This window comes from Ochlerotatus camptorhynchus, unplaced genomic scaffold (assembly GCF_037179485.1).
Source record: "Ochlerotatus camptorhynchus isolate MF236.1 unplaced genomic scaffold, CSIRO-AGI_Acam_v1.1 ptg000284l, whole genome shotgun sequence".
NCBI classification, from domain to species: domain Eukaryota; kingdom Metazoa; phylum Arthropoda; class Insecta; order Diptera; family Culicidae; genus Ochlerotatus; species Ochlerotatus camptorhynchus.
The window spans coordinates 9701947-9719713 of record NW_027040773.1 but is presented as its reverse complement, the minus strand read 5'-3'; the positions used below and the strand labels follow the sequence as shown (position 1 = coordinate 9719713).

The 17767-nt window shown below is 37.8% G+C and overlaps 2 protein-coding genes and 1 long non-coding RNA gene across 3 annotated transcripts in view; all 3 read left to right on the top strand.

Moving 5' to 3' along the window:
• The window catches only part of LOC135706545 (probable serine/threonine-protein kinase DDB_G0268078), a 30231-nt gene extending 26819 nt beyond the window's left edge, over positions 1-3412 (top strand). Inside the window, exons 6-7 of the mRNA XM_065228185.1 lie at positions 2871-2980; positions 3051-3412. Of these exons, the coding sequence (XP_065084257.1) occupies positions 2871-2980; positions 3051-3127 (187 nt within the window). The 3' untranslated portion in view covers positions 3128-3412. The remainder of the gene's footprint in view (positions 1-2870; positions 2981-3050) is intronic.
• The window catches only part of LOC135706600 (uncharacterized), a 247376-nt gene that overhangs the window by 132717 nt on the left and 96892 nt on the right, over positions 1-17767 (top strand). The window lies entirely within an intron of this gene.
• Positions 3843-4683, top strand: LOC135706584 (cuticle protein 7-like). Its single transcript, XM_065228237.1, has 2 exons — positions 3843-3909; positions 3973-4683. Exons 1-2 carry the CDS (start codon positions 3898-3900, stop codon positions 4573-4575), a joined length of 615 nt encoding a protein of 204 aa, XP_065084309.1. The 5' UTR covers positions 3843-3897; the 3' UTR covers positions 4576-4683.

Below are 17767 nucleotides of genomic sequence, written 5' to 3'. Positions count from 1 at the left end.
ACCACCATACATTTGGTAAGAGTTTTATTTGGACATTTGTCAAGGTCATCAGTTGCCGCAAGCAGCTAGCTATCAAGGCTCAACCTGGTCTCTATAGAAGGTGTGGAATTGTAGGCCCGAATGTTTTGGTGAGATTAATCATCGTCCGACCATTTTCCAGAACACGCTGGTAGGAAGTGTTAAAAATCCATATAGAATTTGAGAGAAGTGGGAATTATTCGCTTTGGGTGTATATTCAGTTACCAAAAAGCCAATAAAATCAAATTTGTGAGAAAATTAGCTCTCACGAGTTCAATCTTTCGAAGTCCCTCCATTTTTACATATTCTGCACAAATGATACTGTCCGCCTCGCCCCATTCATATATTTCGGAAGGAAATCCTGTGAGGGGTGAATTGAATACACTTTAATTCAAAATGCACAAAACTTAAAAACTCATATATAACAAAAATAAAAAATAAAATACACCTTTTAAAGTCGGGTAGATGAATCGAAAATACTCAAGTTGACAGTCCCTTGGATTCTCTTCATCAACTTTCTCTTTGAAATAAATACTACAAATTTGATACGCTTACAAATAAAAAACGGAAAGAGTTAAGATAATTGATGATTGATCAATTAAAAGAACTAAATGTTCACATTTGTTCCGTCCACTAGCGGTCCTACGTCAAGCTTCCGTTCGTGCCCCTAGGCACAGACCCTTCTACTTTTTTTCATTTTAAACAAATATAGCGCTGAAAAACGTGGTTTTTAGACATAAGTCGACGGCAAATTATTGCCTCAAGCTGAACTGATGATAATATCGATGATTAAGGCAGTGTGGTCGACAATATTCAAAATAATCATTTTGACCAAAATTTCGATGATTATTTTGCTTTTGAGGATCACTTCTGATTTTGACAATTTTGGGTTTGATAATCGAGCACTGGTGAATATCAACAAACGCGTATTCGTTGATGTATAATAAACTCATTTGTTCATTTCGCTCGTTTCGTAACTACGAAGATGTTCAAAACAAACGCAATTCATCGACACTGGGTTGAAGCGATACTCCTTGCATGTGATGGTAAATGATAAAAACAGACACTGTTTGTCATAGGGTAAATTATGGCTTCGGCACCCATTGACTATTTTCGGCAACCGAAATTGAAACGTTAATTCCACTGTATTTTCCCATCAAAACTCTTCGCTGAATGTATTAAGCCGATTCCTTACCTTTTCAGCTTCAATCTGATTACATTTTTACGACTGTGCAATCCTGTTATGCCATATTTTTCTTTAAATTAAACATACACACTACAAAATACGGCTGATTTCGAGTTGCCGATAATAGAACAGCTGGTTAACACGCAGTTCAAATGGAAAGGGTGCCGAAGAAAAAGAGACTGCCGACAATAGTCACACTCACCTGAGAAGTTTGGATCGTTGTAAAAACATGTTCAACCCGTTTTGATCAATTCTGTCGATTGGAATTGGTAGAACAGCAAGCAGCAGATAAATGTCAACAAACAAACCTGTCATGTATGTGTGTGACGCTGAGAAATCGCTAATAGAAGTTCGGACGCTGCTTAGATTGACGAGAATACGTAAATTCCCCTATAGAAACATTTTTATTTTATTTTGTGTGGTGGATGGGTTTCGGGCGTTCACGGGCATATGGGTGATAATATTAAGTTTACGTTAGAATAACGTTGAAAAATTGAGAAATGTTGCGCTTCAGTTTGAAAAGCACTTCACTTCGCAACCGATGAACCATTCTGACGGCCCACGTTACCATGCAGGCGCGGTGTGATGGCAGGGTCCAATATTGGACAGTTTGATGTTTATAAAGTACCATCAGGTAAAACTGTGTTTTGAGATTTATGTGGTACATGCACAAAATTGTACAAAATTTGACCCATATCATTTACGCATTACTATTTTACAGCAGATGTGATATTACTTTTTCATTACTATTCTGTATTATTACTGAATAAATTAGTTATTTGTTTGATAGGCCGAAGTGAGGGGATAGGCTGACATTTCATCCAGTAATTCTATATCTTTTTGAAAACATCATCCCTCTTTTTGATTTTTTAGGGGAATGTCTGGCTCTGAAAGATGTTCCAAACAAGTGTCAAAAAATCTATTTTATTTTGCACGGACTTCGAAAACCGCAAAACGAACGTTTGTCCCACTTTACTCTAGCAGATAGTACATAATTTAGTGAAGCTAAGAATATCTTCTATTATGGTCGATTTCTTCACTTGCGCATAAGCCAAAAACTAGGTTTGTTTACATGGGTAAGCCTGATTTAGGATTTTAGCGAAGGTATAGAATTTGACCTTTAATGTTTAGAGCACTACCCGAGAAAAAATAATTATAATAAAACAACGAAATTACAATGATATTTACTGTTGAATTTCGTGTACATTAAAATTTATTGCTAAATTATTGTACGGAGAAAAATAAATTTCGTTTTTTAACGAAACAATGCTCAAACAACGTTAATTAGTGTGATGAGATCAAATTTGTTCGAGAAAAATCACTTTTTTTTTATTGTTAAGATGCTTAACAACCCCCCTTTTTTACTGTAAATGTCTCAAATACCATGATTTTCATTGTTGTGAACCATGAATTTCGTTGTGATTTTATGGTAATGGACAAAAATGTCCAATGTTTTGACAGTCAATATCATGGATACAATGACAATGCAAATCATTGTATTTTTATTAGATTTTTTCAACGGCTAGCGCTAAGCAGCTTAGAAGCATTGAGCTTCACTAATTAGCGATCAGTCAATTATAGAAATTTTACACTCCACTTCTATATGTCTCCAAATCAATCAACTGATAATCTAATACCGTATCAATTAAATTTCATCCCGTTTCAGTTACGCAACGAATAATGAGTTCAATGGAGTGAATGCATCGTTCAAGCTTTTTCCCTGGGAAGATGCTCCTCGAAATCCACCTGAAAAGAAACACTGGGTTCCTGATAGTGGTAAGCGATTCCAGAATTGTTAGTTTATTCTGCTCACTCATGATGATTGTTTTTTTTTTGTATATTCCAGGAGTTTTGACCTACGTTGGACCCAGTGGAGATGGAAAGGGTCGACCAGACTGGGCGGCCAAGTACCTCAGCAAGTAGGATTCCCTACCGGCTTGTACATTCATCATGCAGCGCTGTACAGTTGTTTTGGTTTTAGGTTAAGAACCCATATATGTTCTCTATACTTAGACTTATGTTACCTTTAATGTTGAAGTAGCGAGATGAGAAAGGAAAATCAAAAATACAAATCTGTGATAGATCAGTGCATCGCTTAGATTGGCCATATTGTCAAATGGTCGCAGACACACGTAAACCTATACGGCTGGGCGAGATAGTTTCGTCAGTTTATGCCTGATTAATTTCTGATGTAGTTTAATTGAAAAAAGCTGGAAATAAAAATGCAATATCAATGTTTTCAAAATCGGATTATAAACTTGCTTTATCCTTGTATGATTGGAAGTAATTGAAACGAAGGTCGTTGACAGTTGAAACTCGATTCCGACGTTGTGCCAGGTTCACCGCTGATCTAGAATTGAAGTTACTGTTTGTGGTTTTTACCGGAGCCGCAACCGGTTTATCTTTAGCATGCAGCCAAGTAGGTATCAAAATATGCTTTAGCAGTAAATTGCGCATTGCAAGTGGATGATAGATAAAATGGAAATCCGAAAATAGTTTTCGCGGGCGTGTTTTGAAGGCTGGTATGGAGGCTCGTTCGCAGAGAGAAAGTTGAACGCCTTAGTCAGGAACGTCATAATGAAGTATTAATTTTGATGGGGAAAATTCTTGATTCAGTTGGTATAAAAGTCGCGAAATTGTTATCCTTAGCATCATTCGTTGAGAACACGTTCTGCAGTAAAGATTGTTTCAAAATGGCATTCAAAGTAAAAAAATTAAGTTAATTTCTATAGCAATGTGATATTTAATTCCAGTGCTCTTATTTCCAGTTTGTTCTGTTGGCCACGTTGGTCGCTGCTGCCAGCGCTGGATTGATTCCTGAGCATGGATATGCTTCCTCTCACCAGACCATTCAGCATCATCATTCCACTCCGGTTCATCATGTGGCAGCTGTTCATGCCGCTCCAGTTCATCATGTGGCCGCCATTCATGCTGCTCCTGTCCATCACACCATCGTGAAGGAAGTTGAGCATCACGCCCCAGCCAACTATGAATTCTCTTACTCTGTCCATGATGAACACACTGGAGATATAAAGAGCCAGCACGAGACCCGCCACGGAGATGAAGTGCACGGACAGTACAGTCTGCTGGATTCCGATGGCCACCAGCGCATCGTTGACTATCACGCCGATCATCACTCCGGATTCAATGCTGTTGTCCGTCGTGAGCCGACTCATGTCAAGATTGCCCAGCCAGTGCACAAGGTCATCGCCCAGCCAGTTCATGTTGCTGCTTTTTCGCATCACCACGCTGCCCCAGTCCATCATGTTGCTCCAGTTGCCCATTACTCGCACATTGCCGCTCCAGTTGCACACAGTGCCGTTCAGACCCATCATGGTCTGTCTCATTATAGCTCTGGACATCATTACTAGGAGATGCTTCTCGTGTAAAGCAATTGATCTGACATCTTCTTATGTAATGAAATAGGCAATTGATTCTGCTCTCTTATAGTACAAATATATTGGTTTGTCTTAGTTAAACATTTACTTATTATTTACATTGCTCCACTCTTTCGTAGATCAAATAGAAAGTAGCTGAATGCGAGTATCATTAAAAACATGACAAGTGGTAAGTTTGGTCACTTGCATAGTTTGATTAGGAAATTTGAAGCCGTTTTGAAAAATGTATGGTTCTATATTAATCGCAACCGGAAACTGTTTGAATGATACGCTAACACCACTCCAACTAACATTACCTCAAATAATCTTTTACTCCGAATCGTCCGTTTCTCCGAATAGCATGTTTCGTCGAAGATCGTATAATCGTGGAAATACTCTATATTAGTCGAAGTGCACCGAAGTTAATGCTATAATAGGGGAAGACGAGGTAAGACCGCCATCCTAAGCAATAAAATTAGTAGCTAAGATGTGCAAGAATCTTCAATTTTTGTAATCCCACACGTAAATAACCGATGACTTATGTACTACCTACCATTATGTAGTGTTTTGTTTAATGTATTTAAAAAAATCATTGCTTTTTGGAATGATAAATAAATACTCTTTCTCATACAGGCGAGTAGGGTTGGGAGTAGTTGTTTTACCGTTACAGAAAACCAGTAAAAACATCCAATTATAAAATACTGAAATGTCTGGTTTTATGTAAAAAAAAACCGGTAATTCCAAAATTTATTTTTGTTAAGAAATTTGATGAAACGATAGGGTAATTTACCAATTGTTGCACAGCTAAGCACTTACTTCATGTTATTTTGCATTTTTAAGAGATTGAAATCGTTTTTGAAGTAAGAATTCCTCGAGATACCTTTGAATGTGATTATTGAAGCATTTACAGCGCTCATCAGCAATTTGTATTGGTAAAATAATTTTGTATAGTAAAACTTTTGAATGTCCCTTAGGGTCCAATTATTGCAAGCATAATTTTCTTATTATTGCATACCCATAAAACATGGCTATTTGCATCTTGGAACGACCTTTTTCAGCAAGAATAAACATTTAGTGATTCTGTTAGGTGATTAAACGTAAGTTTTCGGAACGTTTAATTGCGATATAAGCTATTTTATTGATTTAATAGATGCGGTCAACAATCGGAGTAAAATTTACGTGGCAGCTGATTTATATGAAACGATGGATATCTTTAGGCGTTATTGTCATATACAATAATCCAAGGACCAAGAGTCCAAATGTGATCCAATTGTTGACTATGAATATTTTTTCTGAAAGGAATAACCAACTCTTTCATGCAATGTAATATTTAATTTAATTGTTTTGAGCTTGTAATAGCTTAGTTTACAACTGAAGGAATATTATGAAATCGCCTTGAATCATATGAACAATGCCAAAAATATTTAAAACACGTTTTATCACAATATTCATAATACTGAGCATGACATAATAATTAGCAAATTGCCATTTTTGTGCTCTCAAACGCTTTCAATATCACGCATGGTATTGGAGCAAAATATCATGCTTGATATTGACTTTACAAGCTCCTTTGATATTGCGAGACTATTGAAAACCAGAGTCGATGTTATAATAAGAGTCCCGCCAAGAGAAACAATCAGCACTGTTTGTAATTTTTTTTCGTCAGAGTAAACGGCAACCAGATTTTTTGCGTTAACATCGGATGACTTTCATTCATAAGTGAAAAGTTTCATATCGATAACGGAGCTTCTGGGAGACAAAAACAATTGTACTAAATAAAGCGAAGAAATGTTTTTCATCTAAAATTACTTAAATATTGTCAGTAATGAATGCAATAATTGTGGTTCACTGACTGTGGGAACAACAATGTTTATTTACTTTGCTTGTTTGGTACCCCGCTTGACAGTTTGATTGGTACTTCTGGCTTCACTTAGGCGAAACTCTTATTATAACATTGACTCTGTTCACAACGTGTAAAGGTGAAGCTGAGAGTTGAATCGGCGCAAAAATGATTCCATTGCACCCCTTTTTCTTAGAAAGAGAAGGTATAATAATGCTACCTCTTTTTCTCTTAACCGTTGGCAGACACGAAGCGACTGCTGCCAGCTGTTATGGAAGTTTCGGTTGCGTTCGGGTGTAAAACAAAAATCATGAAACTAAATCTTACCACAGTTTGGTGAGATTTGCAGCAGGTGAGTTTTGTTAGCTAGATATTCACCAGGACGGTGAAGAATGTTTTGAAGAATGCCCTTCAGAAAATTGTGCGTGGTGCTTGACGGAGTTGACCAATGATGCCAGGAATGTGATATATTTTGTCTATTTTAATTTAGATTTTATTCGGAGCTTCGACCGCAGTCTACCAGCTTGTACATCATTTTTGCTCAACACAATAAAAACAACCATAAACAAACAACAATATCCATCGCTTAAAACACGTAGTGCACTCAACTTTCCTTTCGCAAATATAAACAATTAATAACGCCATTGACGTCAACATTGATTCCGGCATCACTGCCAGCCTGATTGATGCGATCCCTCTATCCTTTTTATTCCACGATTGCTACTTTCAAATCGACCAATCAGAAACTGGATCGCATTTGACAGCAAATTGGCTCGAAATCGCTATCCAATTGTCAAGTCCCGTCCCTGGATATTTCGAGCTACGATAGCACAGCTTGCAATATCAACCGCAATTGTTTGCTTATTGATTTTTGTCAACGAAAATTAAGCGTGATCTTGTTCTTTGGTGAGATTTGATTTTTTGATATTTTTCCAACACTGATACTGAGTATTAAAAACACATGCTTTATCATGAACAATTGATCACTGATTAGAATGTAACCATGATTGGCAAACTTTATGGTCAGGGATAAATGCTTCACAGTAAACAATATGAGGTGTGTAACAATTGAGTGGTGTGCATAATTGGCAATCTACCCTAAATTGTTTATTTTTGAAACTGAAAATATGTAAACCTGATCCATGTTTTCAACTGCCGGAATTTGACGGCAAGCTATCTTAGGTCGGCATTTCTCACACTGGCGATGTGATCCTGGACGGTGCTTCAGTCATGAAAATAGTGAGAAAGATTTTCACAATACACCATCAATTGTGCCTTGCTCATGTAGGACTGGTAGGACTGGCCGAACTTATCGTGAGCGATGAGCCTAATCGTCGTTGTCTCCATCGTGAAATTCTCGAACGGTTCTTCCACTATTATACGATCAATTACAATGATATCAATATCGTCCGCAAAGCTGCCCAAGCAACACAGAAAACATCTCAATTCTTTTATTTTTCTTTTTAAGTTGCCTAGAAATCCCTTAAATGGTACAGGAAATACATCTTGATACGACAAAGTTTCAACTTTGTTGCTTCATTTACTTTAGGTCACAATAATGAATCTCAACTGTTTCAATGTACTGCTTGGATGACCTGTCAAATCATGCCTCAAATAGGAGGAGCAAACATGTTACACTCAAATTGGTATGAAGTTATATGCTACGTGATATTGTATGAAACACTTGAGCAACAAATCTAACTTGTGTTGTGTTTGTTGAATGAGACTTCCATAAAACATTATGTTTCTTAAAACATTTAGTGCAACAGAGTGTGAACTATATGTTTTTTGTACCTATTGAGCAACTGTATTGAAATGTTTCTAAAAAGTTAACGAACCAAGATGAGTTGAAGAACCTATTTGCAATCTTGTTCCAATTAAGCGTATGAATACATAAGTTTTCAAACTTCGTTTTGCAACCAGCTGAATCAAGTTGTCACTGTAAAGGTTTGTTGTAACCATCTAGTATCTACCATGGCTCAAATATGTCTTGTCACTTTGATGTTGTAAAATATTTTTGGACAACATTGGCAGAAGCGGAGAAATCGTAATGTATGTGCTAACATCTGCATAAGAAATCGAAGACCACGATGAGGACGATAGGATTACGGATGGCGGGGGACGATAGTAACTAAAGACGATGCCTACAGTGGCCGTAGTCTCTCAACCAACCGGGTGTTCCAAAGGGCTAAATAGAACGGTGAGAAGCCTGAGGTGACGATGAATTGGTTGTTGCATGAGCTGGGGGCAGCAAATATATTGATACCGCCGAACGGAGATGCTGGCGAACTGGAAACGGCACCAAATAGCGGGTGGATTGCCAGAACTAGTGGCTTATAATGCCGAAAACTGATGACTGCTGGCGGAGGAGCTGCACCGATCAGCGTTACCAGAATGTTTTAAAGCTTATCGGTATCAAAGGTATTAAAAAATCGGTATTTATCGGTATTTACTATTTATTTAATTTTATATTTTTGCCGTTTCTGAAAGCGAAAATTTTAACGATGGTGACGACGGGGATTTGAGGGGAATTGCTTGACGGCTTTCTCAGTCTTAAAACATTCTTTATTTTTTTAATTTAATTTTTAAAGTGATGATCAAAATTGTGACCAAGTAGTGTTTTTTTTCAATTAAATATCTTGAAATGAATCCAAAATATGGAAACAACAACGACTAAACTATAGGCGATAACGACAAACAATATTTTCCCTAGAATTAAGCCACAACCCATGGCCGAAATGTCGGGCAGATTACATCGTAGTCATTGAAATGTTTTAAGACTGAGAAAGCCGTCAATCAAAGCGAAATTTTAGCTTTTGAACAATGATCGGAACATTCTGAAAAAAACATCAAGAGAAAGACGAAAGAAGCACTCATGGATGAAGATCGAGAAAAGTTGGAAAACATTCGGGAAACTTCAAAGACACGAATTGAGAAACTTATGGCGAAAATTTAAATAAACTATCGGAAAAAAAAATCAGATGTCACATGTGGCAGAAAAGTTTCGGAGAACGGAAGTAAATTTCCAGAAGTAGCTATTTCCAGGGAAAGCCAGAAGAAGCTCGCAAAAATCTTCCAATAGAAGTCGAAAAAAAAAAAAACCTTTGGCTTATGGTCAAACTTCCAGAAGCAGACGAAATAAATTTCTGGGAGAATGAATTGAACTTCCTGGAGAAGACGAAAGAAACTTCCTGGAGACGCTGGCAGAAACTTCCTAAGGTAGATTGGAAGAAACATCTGAAGAAAGTCGGAAGCCAGAGCGAAACAGTCGACAGAAACAAGGACATAATTCCGGAACAAAGAGATTCCTGGGGAATGATCTAATGATCCAGAAAATTTTCCTGATATTCATAAAACATCCCTGCAGACTCCGCAACTTCCCTGAAGTTTTCGGAACATTCCTGAAATGCACTTAGAAATATTCCGTAATTCCTCGAAATTCCTTAAAAGTTCTTGTAATTTTCCAGAAATTAGGGGCTGTTTTGGAGTTCTCTGGTCATCCTCGAAGCGCTCGAAACTTTCCTGATTATAATAAGACTACCGCAATATCTCTAAGCATCTTCAACAGAGACCTTCAACTCTGGACTTTCCTGAATATTACAAAATCTGTTTTCTTGAATTTATTGTAACATCAGCATTGAAGTTCTCTGATCTCCCCGATTTTTTTTTAATTTTTTAAAGTTATCAACACTGCAAGCACGGAACTTCCCATAAAATGTTCTCACAATGTGCTAATGTTCATGTTTGCATGAGCCCCTCGGAACATTTGCTGAAGTTTTCGGAAATTTCCTGAGTTTCTCGGAGCTCCTTTATAATTTCAGTAATTTCATTGAAATTAATTGATCTGTCCTGATGTTCTCTGAAATTTCACTAAAGTTTCTGAAAACCATTAAATTTCCCTGAAGTTCTTTGGACTTGTGAAGTTTCCAAAATATTTATGATGTTTCCTTAAGGGGGTAGTACACTTTGATTGTCCAAAAAGTAAGGCATTTTCGTTAATTTTTTTAAGCAATTAAACACTCAGGGAGGACAAATATGTTATAACCCATTTATTAGTCATCCTTCGAACTACAAATTGTATTTTTTTTTTACTCGATTGGCGTCTCCCCGTGGCCGGTGCAGCAGGTCGCGCGGGCGTCCTCGCGCGGAAGTCGGAAAACGGCGTGGGAAAATACTCCTTTCCATGTGATCCTGGAACATAAATCGAACAAAAATCTTGATTAGTAACGAAATTTGGGTTAGAAATACGTATTCCGATTTTTTTTTAAATTAATTTTTTCAAAAGTTGTGGCCTAAGGAAAAAAAAATCCATTTTTTCACCCTAAAAATGCTTACAAAACCGTGGATTAAAAATCCATTTTTGACAAAATAGAAAATGTGGATACGTATTTCTAAGCAGAATTTAATTCTGAACAAGAAAACCTAGGCGATACCCAAATTTGATGATAACTGGTAAGAGTTATTTCCCACGCCAGTTTGAAAAACCCCGTTTCGAGATAAACGCGTTTACAGATAAAATTGCTCTCTTAGCGCGCCGGCACATGTTTTATGAAATCGCTTCGTAAAGCAGTAAGGAATATTCTGGCGGACTTGGAGTCTTTTCTAAATTAAAGTATACATCCCAAGGAACATTTTAACCCTGGGCTTCGGTCAGAGAGCGTATAGGGCGTCGTTGTGCCAATTTGGTCGTGGCACATTTCGAGTATGAGAGAGTAATTGCAGTTAGATCAAAAGTGCCTGAGAAAAATGCAAATACTTTCGCAGATTACCCGAAGTTGCAATAGTGAAGGTATGATTACAGACAAGCAGACATAACACTCTTAAGACCTTCATAGAAATCGTTTTTAACGGTCAATTTAAATGTTTCTTAGTTGGTAGTACCGCCACTTGTATTGCCCATGAAAGTATATACGACAGATGGCGGTAGGGTTTACAATGATTAATGTTCAATGTGTTGTGTCTGATTGTTTGTGAAATAAAATGGAGGTAACGTTTGGATAAAATCAAAACATTGAGAAACATAACGCATCACTTTCAGAAATATTTCACTTCGCAACCGATGAACCATTCTGACGGCCATATGAGTACCCAAGTAACCATATAGTCGCAATATAGCTTGTGTATTCTTACTTTGCTTGACTATGGTTAGTTGGGGAATCTGATGAAACTGTCACTTCTTGAAACTGATCCCTTTCGAATTTCTTTCATTCTCTTTTCGCACACGAAGCGCTCGGTGGAACAGCGGCTTTGGACGTGAGCCTCGTCCCAGATCACCATGGCAATTCATTTCAATTCAATGAAACCGACCAAAAAAGGCGGAATCATATTAGAACCAACCAAGGACGATCTACGGAAAGAAATTGCCGATGAAGCACGGAATAAAATACGAAGCGTTAGAGAAAAAGTCCAAGGGATTCCAAAAGAAGTAATCAACGACGGCGGAAAAGCAGAATATGGTGAGAGCTTTTTAATTATTAAAAAAATATATATATATATATCAAAATTAAACTAAATACATGCCAGGTTTGAAAAAATATATTTTCGAACCTGGAAGCGTGTATGTAATACCAATATCCATTTGATAACGGTGATGCATACATGCGGGGCTTATTGTAAGTGAAAGTAACCTCGGAATGGGCGTGACTCTCCAGACATTCTTAAATGGGTTGCTGGATCTGCAATAGAGCTAACACCTTCTAACTCCCGGACTAAAGCTGTATACAATGACGATAAATGCGACATTGTAGAGAGAGTTCTTCCATAATAACACTGCCGGCCAGTGGGGGTTAGATTGAATACACACATACACACACACACATCCCAAGGAACATTTTAAGCCAAAAAAAATGCATTTTTTTGAAAAATCAAAGTGTACTCCCCCCTTAAGTTCACTGGAGTTCGCAGGACTTTTCTGAAATTTTCGGGTTTTCGAATTTCAATAGAAGTTAATGAAACTGTCTTTTATTTATCGAAACTTACACAAAATTCTGGACTTTTCTGAAGTGTTAGAACTTCTTAAATGTTCCTGCAGCTAATGTGGATCCGCAATAAAAATCTGAAAGCATCCTTGAAGTTCCGGTAAAGTTGAAAAACTGGCGGGAGAAGATGAAAGAATCATTCGAGCGAAGGCTTTTTTTTTTATATATCTTTATTAAGGAGACTTTCAGCCGTGAGCGAAGGCTGAAGAAGCTTGCAAGGTAAGGTGGAAGAAAATTCCAGGGAAAGTTGGATGAAACTTCAGGAAGTTTAAGTTAAACAATGTTTAAAAAATATTTCTCGATTCCCTAGGAATTACCGGATAGAGAGGTATCCAAAAATGGCGAGGAAATGCAAACATTAGTCGAAAGAGTATCAAGCATAAGACATCTTTAGAGATGATTGTTAAGAACTTTGAAGGCTCACAAAATATGAGGTATTCAAAAAGATACAAGTCTCTCACAAAAATTTTCTCAAAATTCTAGCGCGGGCAGGCATTAATATTTTTTTTATTTAAAAAAAATCGGTATAAATCGGTATAAAATCTCAAAAATCGGTATTCTGAGGAATCTTATCTGTATATCGGTATCTAGTTCGGAAATCGGTGTAAATACCGATAAATCGGTATATCTGGCAACGCTGGCACCGATGTCGCTACCACTCGATGTCACATTGCTACTGACAAGTGACGTTTAAAGCACGCACATACTCAACAAATTCTATGATTGTTCAAACTACGCATTTGCTACTTATTTTCAACATAACTGGAACATGGATACCATCGATAATACGTAATGGTGCAGTTATGTTGACAAATCGTTGCGGTGTTGTTGCAGTTCAATATGAATCATTAATTTTAATATCCACTCATCTGCAACGTGAAAAATACTTGTTGTAAACTTTTGAGGGATGCTAACCAGATGATTTTTCACACACTCACTCACTCACTCAGCGATCAGCAAATCGCTGATTGTGAAAGAAAAATTTACAGGTTTTAGGTTTCAAACGCAAACTTTGTAACCTTTTCTTGTAAGTTACAAGTAAAACATGCCATCATACCATCTTTTGGTTTTATTATTCCCAAAAACATTATTTTAGCTGAAATGAGTATTTGCAACCTTGTTTTCAGCACGGCCTACCTTTTTGAGTACCTGAATTGCACGATTCTTAAACATCGTTACACAGCAAAAAAATAATTTTAATATGATAAGTGAATGCACTTCCATCGTGTCTAAAATATGGTGTAATATTACTTGCCAAAATGGACAAAATAATCATTAATACATGAGCATGAGCATGAATGACCGCCCACGGTTGCTACTCTGTTATTGCCAGACCAGCTGTAATTACACAGAGAACCAATAGACGATGCTTGGGACTAGCCATCATCCTCAATGTGTAAAAACTGGTGATCTCGAATTAGGCAATACCAGCGCCAGCCGCGCCTGAACGCAGGTCAAGAAAGGAATGGGTAGGAATGTGTTGACGTGACACTCGCTTTGATGGAAGCCGAGGATTCCTCTGCACTTCCACGAGGAATCACAGGGATTTTAGGTAAGAGGGTTGGGTTAGCAGCAAGGTTCGTTTTGGTAAACGATAAGCTGAATTGATGTCCTAACGAGCTCCTTTTTAATCATTGACGAATCTTGAATGTGGATGGGCTTGAGATTAGACTCATGATGTTCTGCTCAGTAAGCAAAAACGGTTGCTCTAAGGCCACCGAGCCTCTCATATCACATTATAACGTTATTCAAGTTTTTATAACTATTCAAACCCAGCACCGACGACAACGAAAAGTTTTACAAAATACATGATAAACAAGCGATCTTACCATGCATTTTTAATATGAAAGGATCTGGGACCGCGTTTTTCTCCTCAGTATGCAAGCCACTGCAACCGACGATCTTTGAAATCCTAAAACTAAAAGCTCCGAAAGAGTACTTAGGCCTTCATTAAGGTCCACTTTCACGCGACGTTCAATGTTTCGATTTTCTCTTTACGCATGGTTCAGACAATCATAACAAGCTATGACCGACGTGACGATTGCTTAAGACCTGGTTAAACAAGCTATTCAAATGAAATGACGTTCTCGAATTTCACTTGGAATGTAATGAACAACAGAAATACGCGATAATTCATACTTTCAGCGGTTGATGTTTAATTTTAAATATACCAACAGTACTGCCTACGACTACGACGGTGATTACGACAGCTAATACGACGGCGCCTACGACAACGACAACAGAGAATTTGTAACTTACCATTTGTCAAGGATAAACACCTTTGCCCGGAACCTCCACTGGTTCTTCATGTCCGCTATCTGTCACTGTTTGCAAAATATCTAATAGCAATTACCTTTGTTGTAATACTTCCTGTATTGCCATGGTCATCTGGGAGGAGGGTCGCATCTAGTACTTTCCCCAGGAACCGTTTACGGCCACCAGCTACCGCCCGTCCAGTCTTGGGCGTATCCAGCGAGACAACTAAAATTAAAATTATCACTCGCGATGCCACAAATTTCTGGACCGGTAGAAAAAATCAAACAACGCAGATAGCGTTAAATCTTCTGTTGCTTGCAAACATGATGAATCATGTTTTCTTTCTCGATTCTAAAACTTCTCGGAAAGCGAGAAAACCACCACTCACACACGTACGTCCGGGAGGCAGAGTGCCAGCGCTAATCTGGCAAATGCAGCCGAAAACTATGAAAGCGAATGCACGCACACTTAATACACAACCGTTTCCAAAGGCGTTCGAAACTCGACTCTGGACAAAATTATCATTAATACAGTGCATGAACTGACATTACGCTGCTTTTGTTTATTTTTTTTGGCCATAAAAATTACATGAGATTTGCTACATGATTGAAGTGCATGTAATTGTAAAATTGGATGTAATATTAATATTTATTTTTTGCTGGGTAGTGAATCTGCAGCACACAACAAACTTCCGTCGAGAAAAACCAAACGTCAAAATCATTGTGATGAACGCATTCATACACGCGAACAATGAGGCAACAATACACATCCACGCAAACAAATATAAAACACACGCGCACTGAACGCTGGCGCTGCTTTGACGTTGATGACACCCCTAATAAAAATAACCATAAAAGAGATCTTAACGACGTGTTCGGGGTATCATCCAAACCATTTGTGGAATAGTTTACCCATCCGGGATACAGTTCGTTTATGGTATTTGTTTATTAGGGACGTCATGAGCGGAAAATTGTGAACCTCGAAAAATTGTTGTTTCATTGTGTTAATGTAATTCCTCACCTAATCTGTTGAATGTATGTGATAGCATTTTTTCTCAGCTTTCAGATAGTGACCATAAAATCAAAATGGTGGTTGCAAACATAATGAAATAATACGTTTTTCTGATAAAATCAAATATGGCGACCAGAAAATTTACATTCCGAATGAAAGCTCTATCCTTCCTCTTCATAATAACGTGTTTTTTGCATATGAAATTTCAAAGATTTAGCAATATAAATAAATATATCAAGAACTTCTAGAAATTCAACTTTTTTTGAAAACTGAAAGGCCCTTTGACGTGCGAGGGGTCGATTATTTTAAGCTAAGGAAAGTGGAAATCTCAATTGTTCACCAGTTGCTACCAATCAAGCGGATATATTTAAATATTTAAAGACCATGTGTCAATAGCGGCCTAGTTTCAACGAGAATTACTCAATAGAAGAGTGCCTTTGTTCGACATTTGGCTAAAAACTTGGAACATCGACGACTAATGTCCTGCGTGCCAAGGCAGACATGGTATAAAGACGGTCAAGAAACAGAAGAATCCAAAACGGAATCAAAAATAGTTCGCATACACAAACTCCCATACAACCATCAAATAGTTAGTGCAGTTTCTAACCAAAAGAGTTCAAATCTTGGGAAGCTAATCAGGACCCGAATTAGCGGCGCCGGCCGGGTGTGTAGTGGTAAGCGTGATTGCCTCTCACCCCAAAGGGCCTTTGTTCAATCCCAGTCGGCGTCGCCGGGATTTTCTTAGGCATAAAATCTCTGATCACACCTTCCTTCGGAAAGGAAGTAAAGCCGTTGGTCACCGGTTCCTGAGTTGATGGGTCGATAGGTAGGGTTCAGGTGTGCGAGCTGCCTCCCTGGCGTCGGTAGCGTTGGTGCTCGCTCAGTACGGAAAATAAATCAAGAATGGACCCGGTTTGGAACCGTTTAAGCCATGTGGAGTGAATATTTCAAATTTGGCATCAGTTTAATGTCCAGTGTTTTACACGTTGATTGAAAACCAGTGTTTAAGAAGACAAAATATAAACGGTCACATGTTGCTCTCAAATTGGTCACTGACAATAAATCTGCTTCGTGAGGAACCATTAATTAAAACTATATAAAAAAAAAATTATCGGCAAGACATTTGTTTTTTATTTCTGCATTTGAATTTTCTATTCAATCTTTTTGAATTCTTGATGCCATTTTTTATAGTTATTGCTTTTGTAGTTTTTACTATTTCAATTACTACTTTTAGATAATTTATGGAATTTTTCGAATATTTCCTTACATTTTAGCAAGTAGGTGATAGGAATTTTCCAATAAAATATGGGAATTTTACCGTCTCAAATGAAGGGATGTGACACCTGAGGTGGAACTCCTCCTCTTCCTTCGTCCTTTTCAGGCCATGCCACATGCCACTGAAAAACAGAATAAGTTGTATTTCCTTAGTTATTTATTTTCTTCTAACGTGTTAGGCACAAACAAAATTTGGAGAAAAAGGTTTTATGGAAAATATTGAACAAGAAAATTCCTTTGGAAAAATTACTGTTCAGGCTTGTGCATAGACAGAACTTCTCAATGAGTATTAGTGTTAGCAGTTTAGTTCATGTTTTCTTTCATGGTGACTAGACTACCGATTACATTCTTTCGGAAGCATGTTACAATCAATTGAGAGCATTCCAGCCACATCATTTTAATGCAATAAAAACCTGAAAGGATTTCCTTTTAACGCAAGCACCTCATTCTCGTTGCTAGTTCCAATTTACGATCATTGACCAAGTGTCGGATTACTGTTGGTGGCAATGACGGCGAGACTACGCTGCGCCATCGTTGTCAGGTGTTGGCGACATCTTGTTGATCGAGTGAAAATGTAAAAGTAATAAGATAACTGGTTCAATCTGATCTGATCTGCTGGTACTGCTGATGAAGGAATTCGACTCAACCGTGCACAGTGAAGATATTAATATCTTTGATTTGTCTGTGCCTATTGCACTACGGTGGATGTTGGAACGGTGTCAATGATGTGGTCGTTCTTGTAAGAGACAACCACGCATTTGGCTGGAAACCGATCGACGCACTCATTAGTCGGGCTGGATTAGAACTCGATTTTTAAGGGTGACTT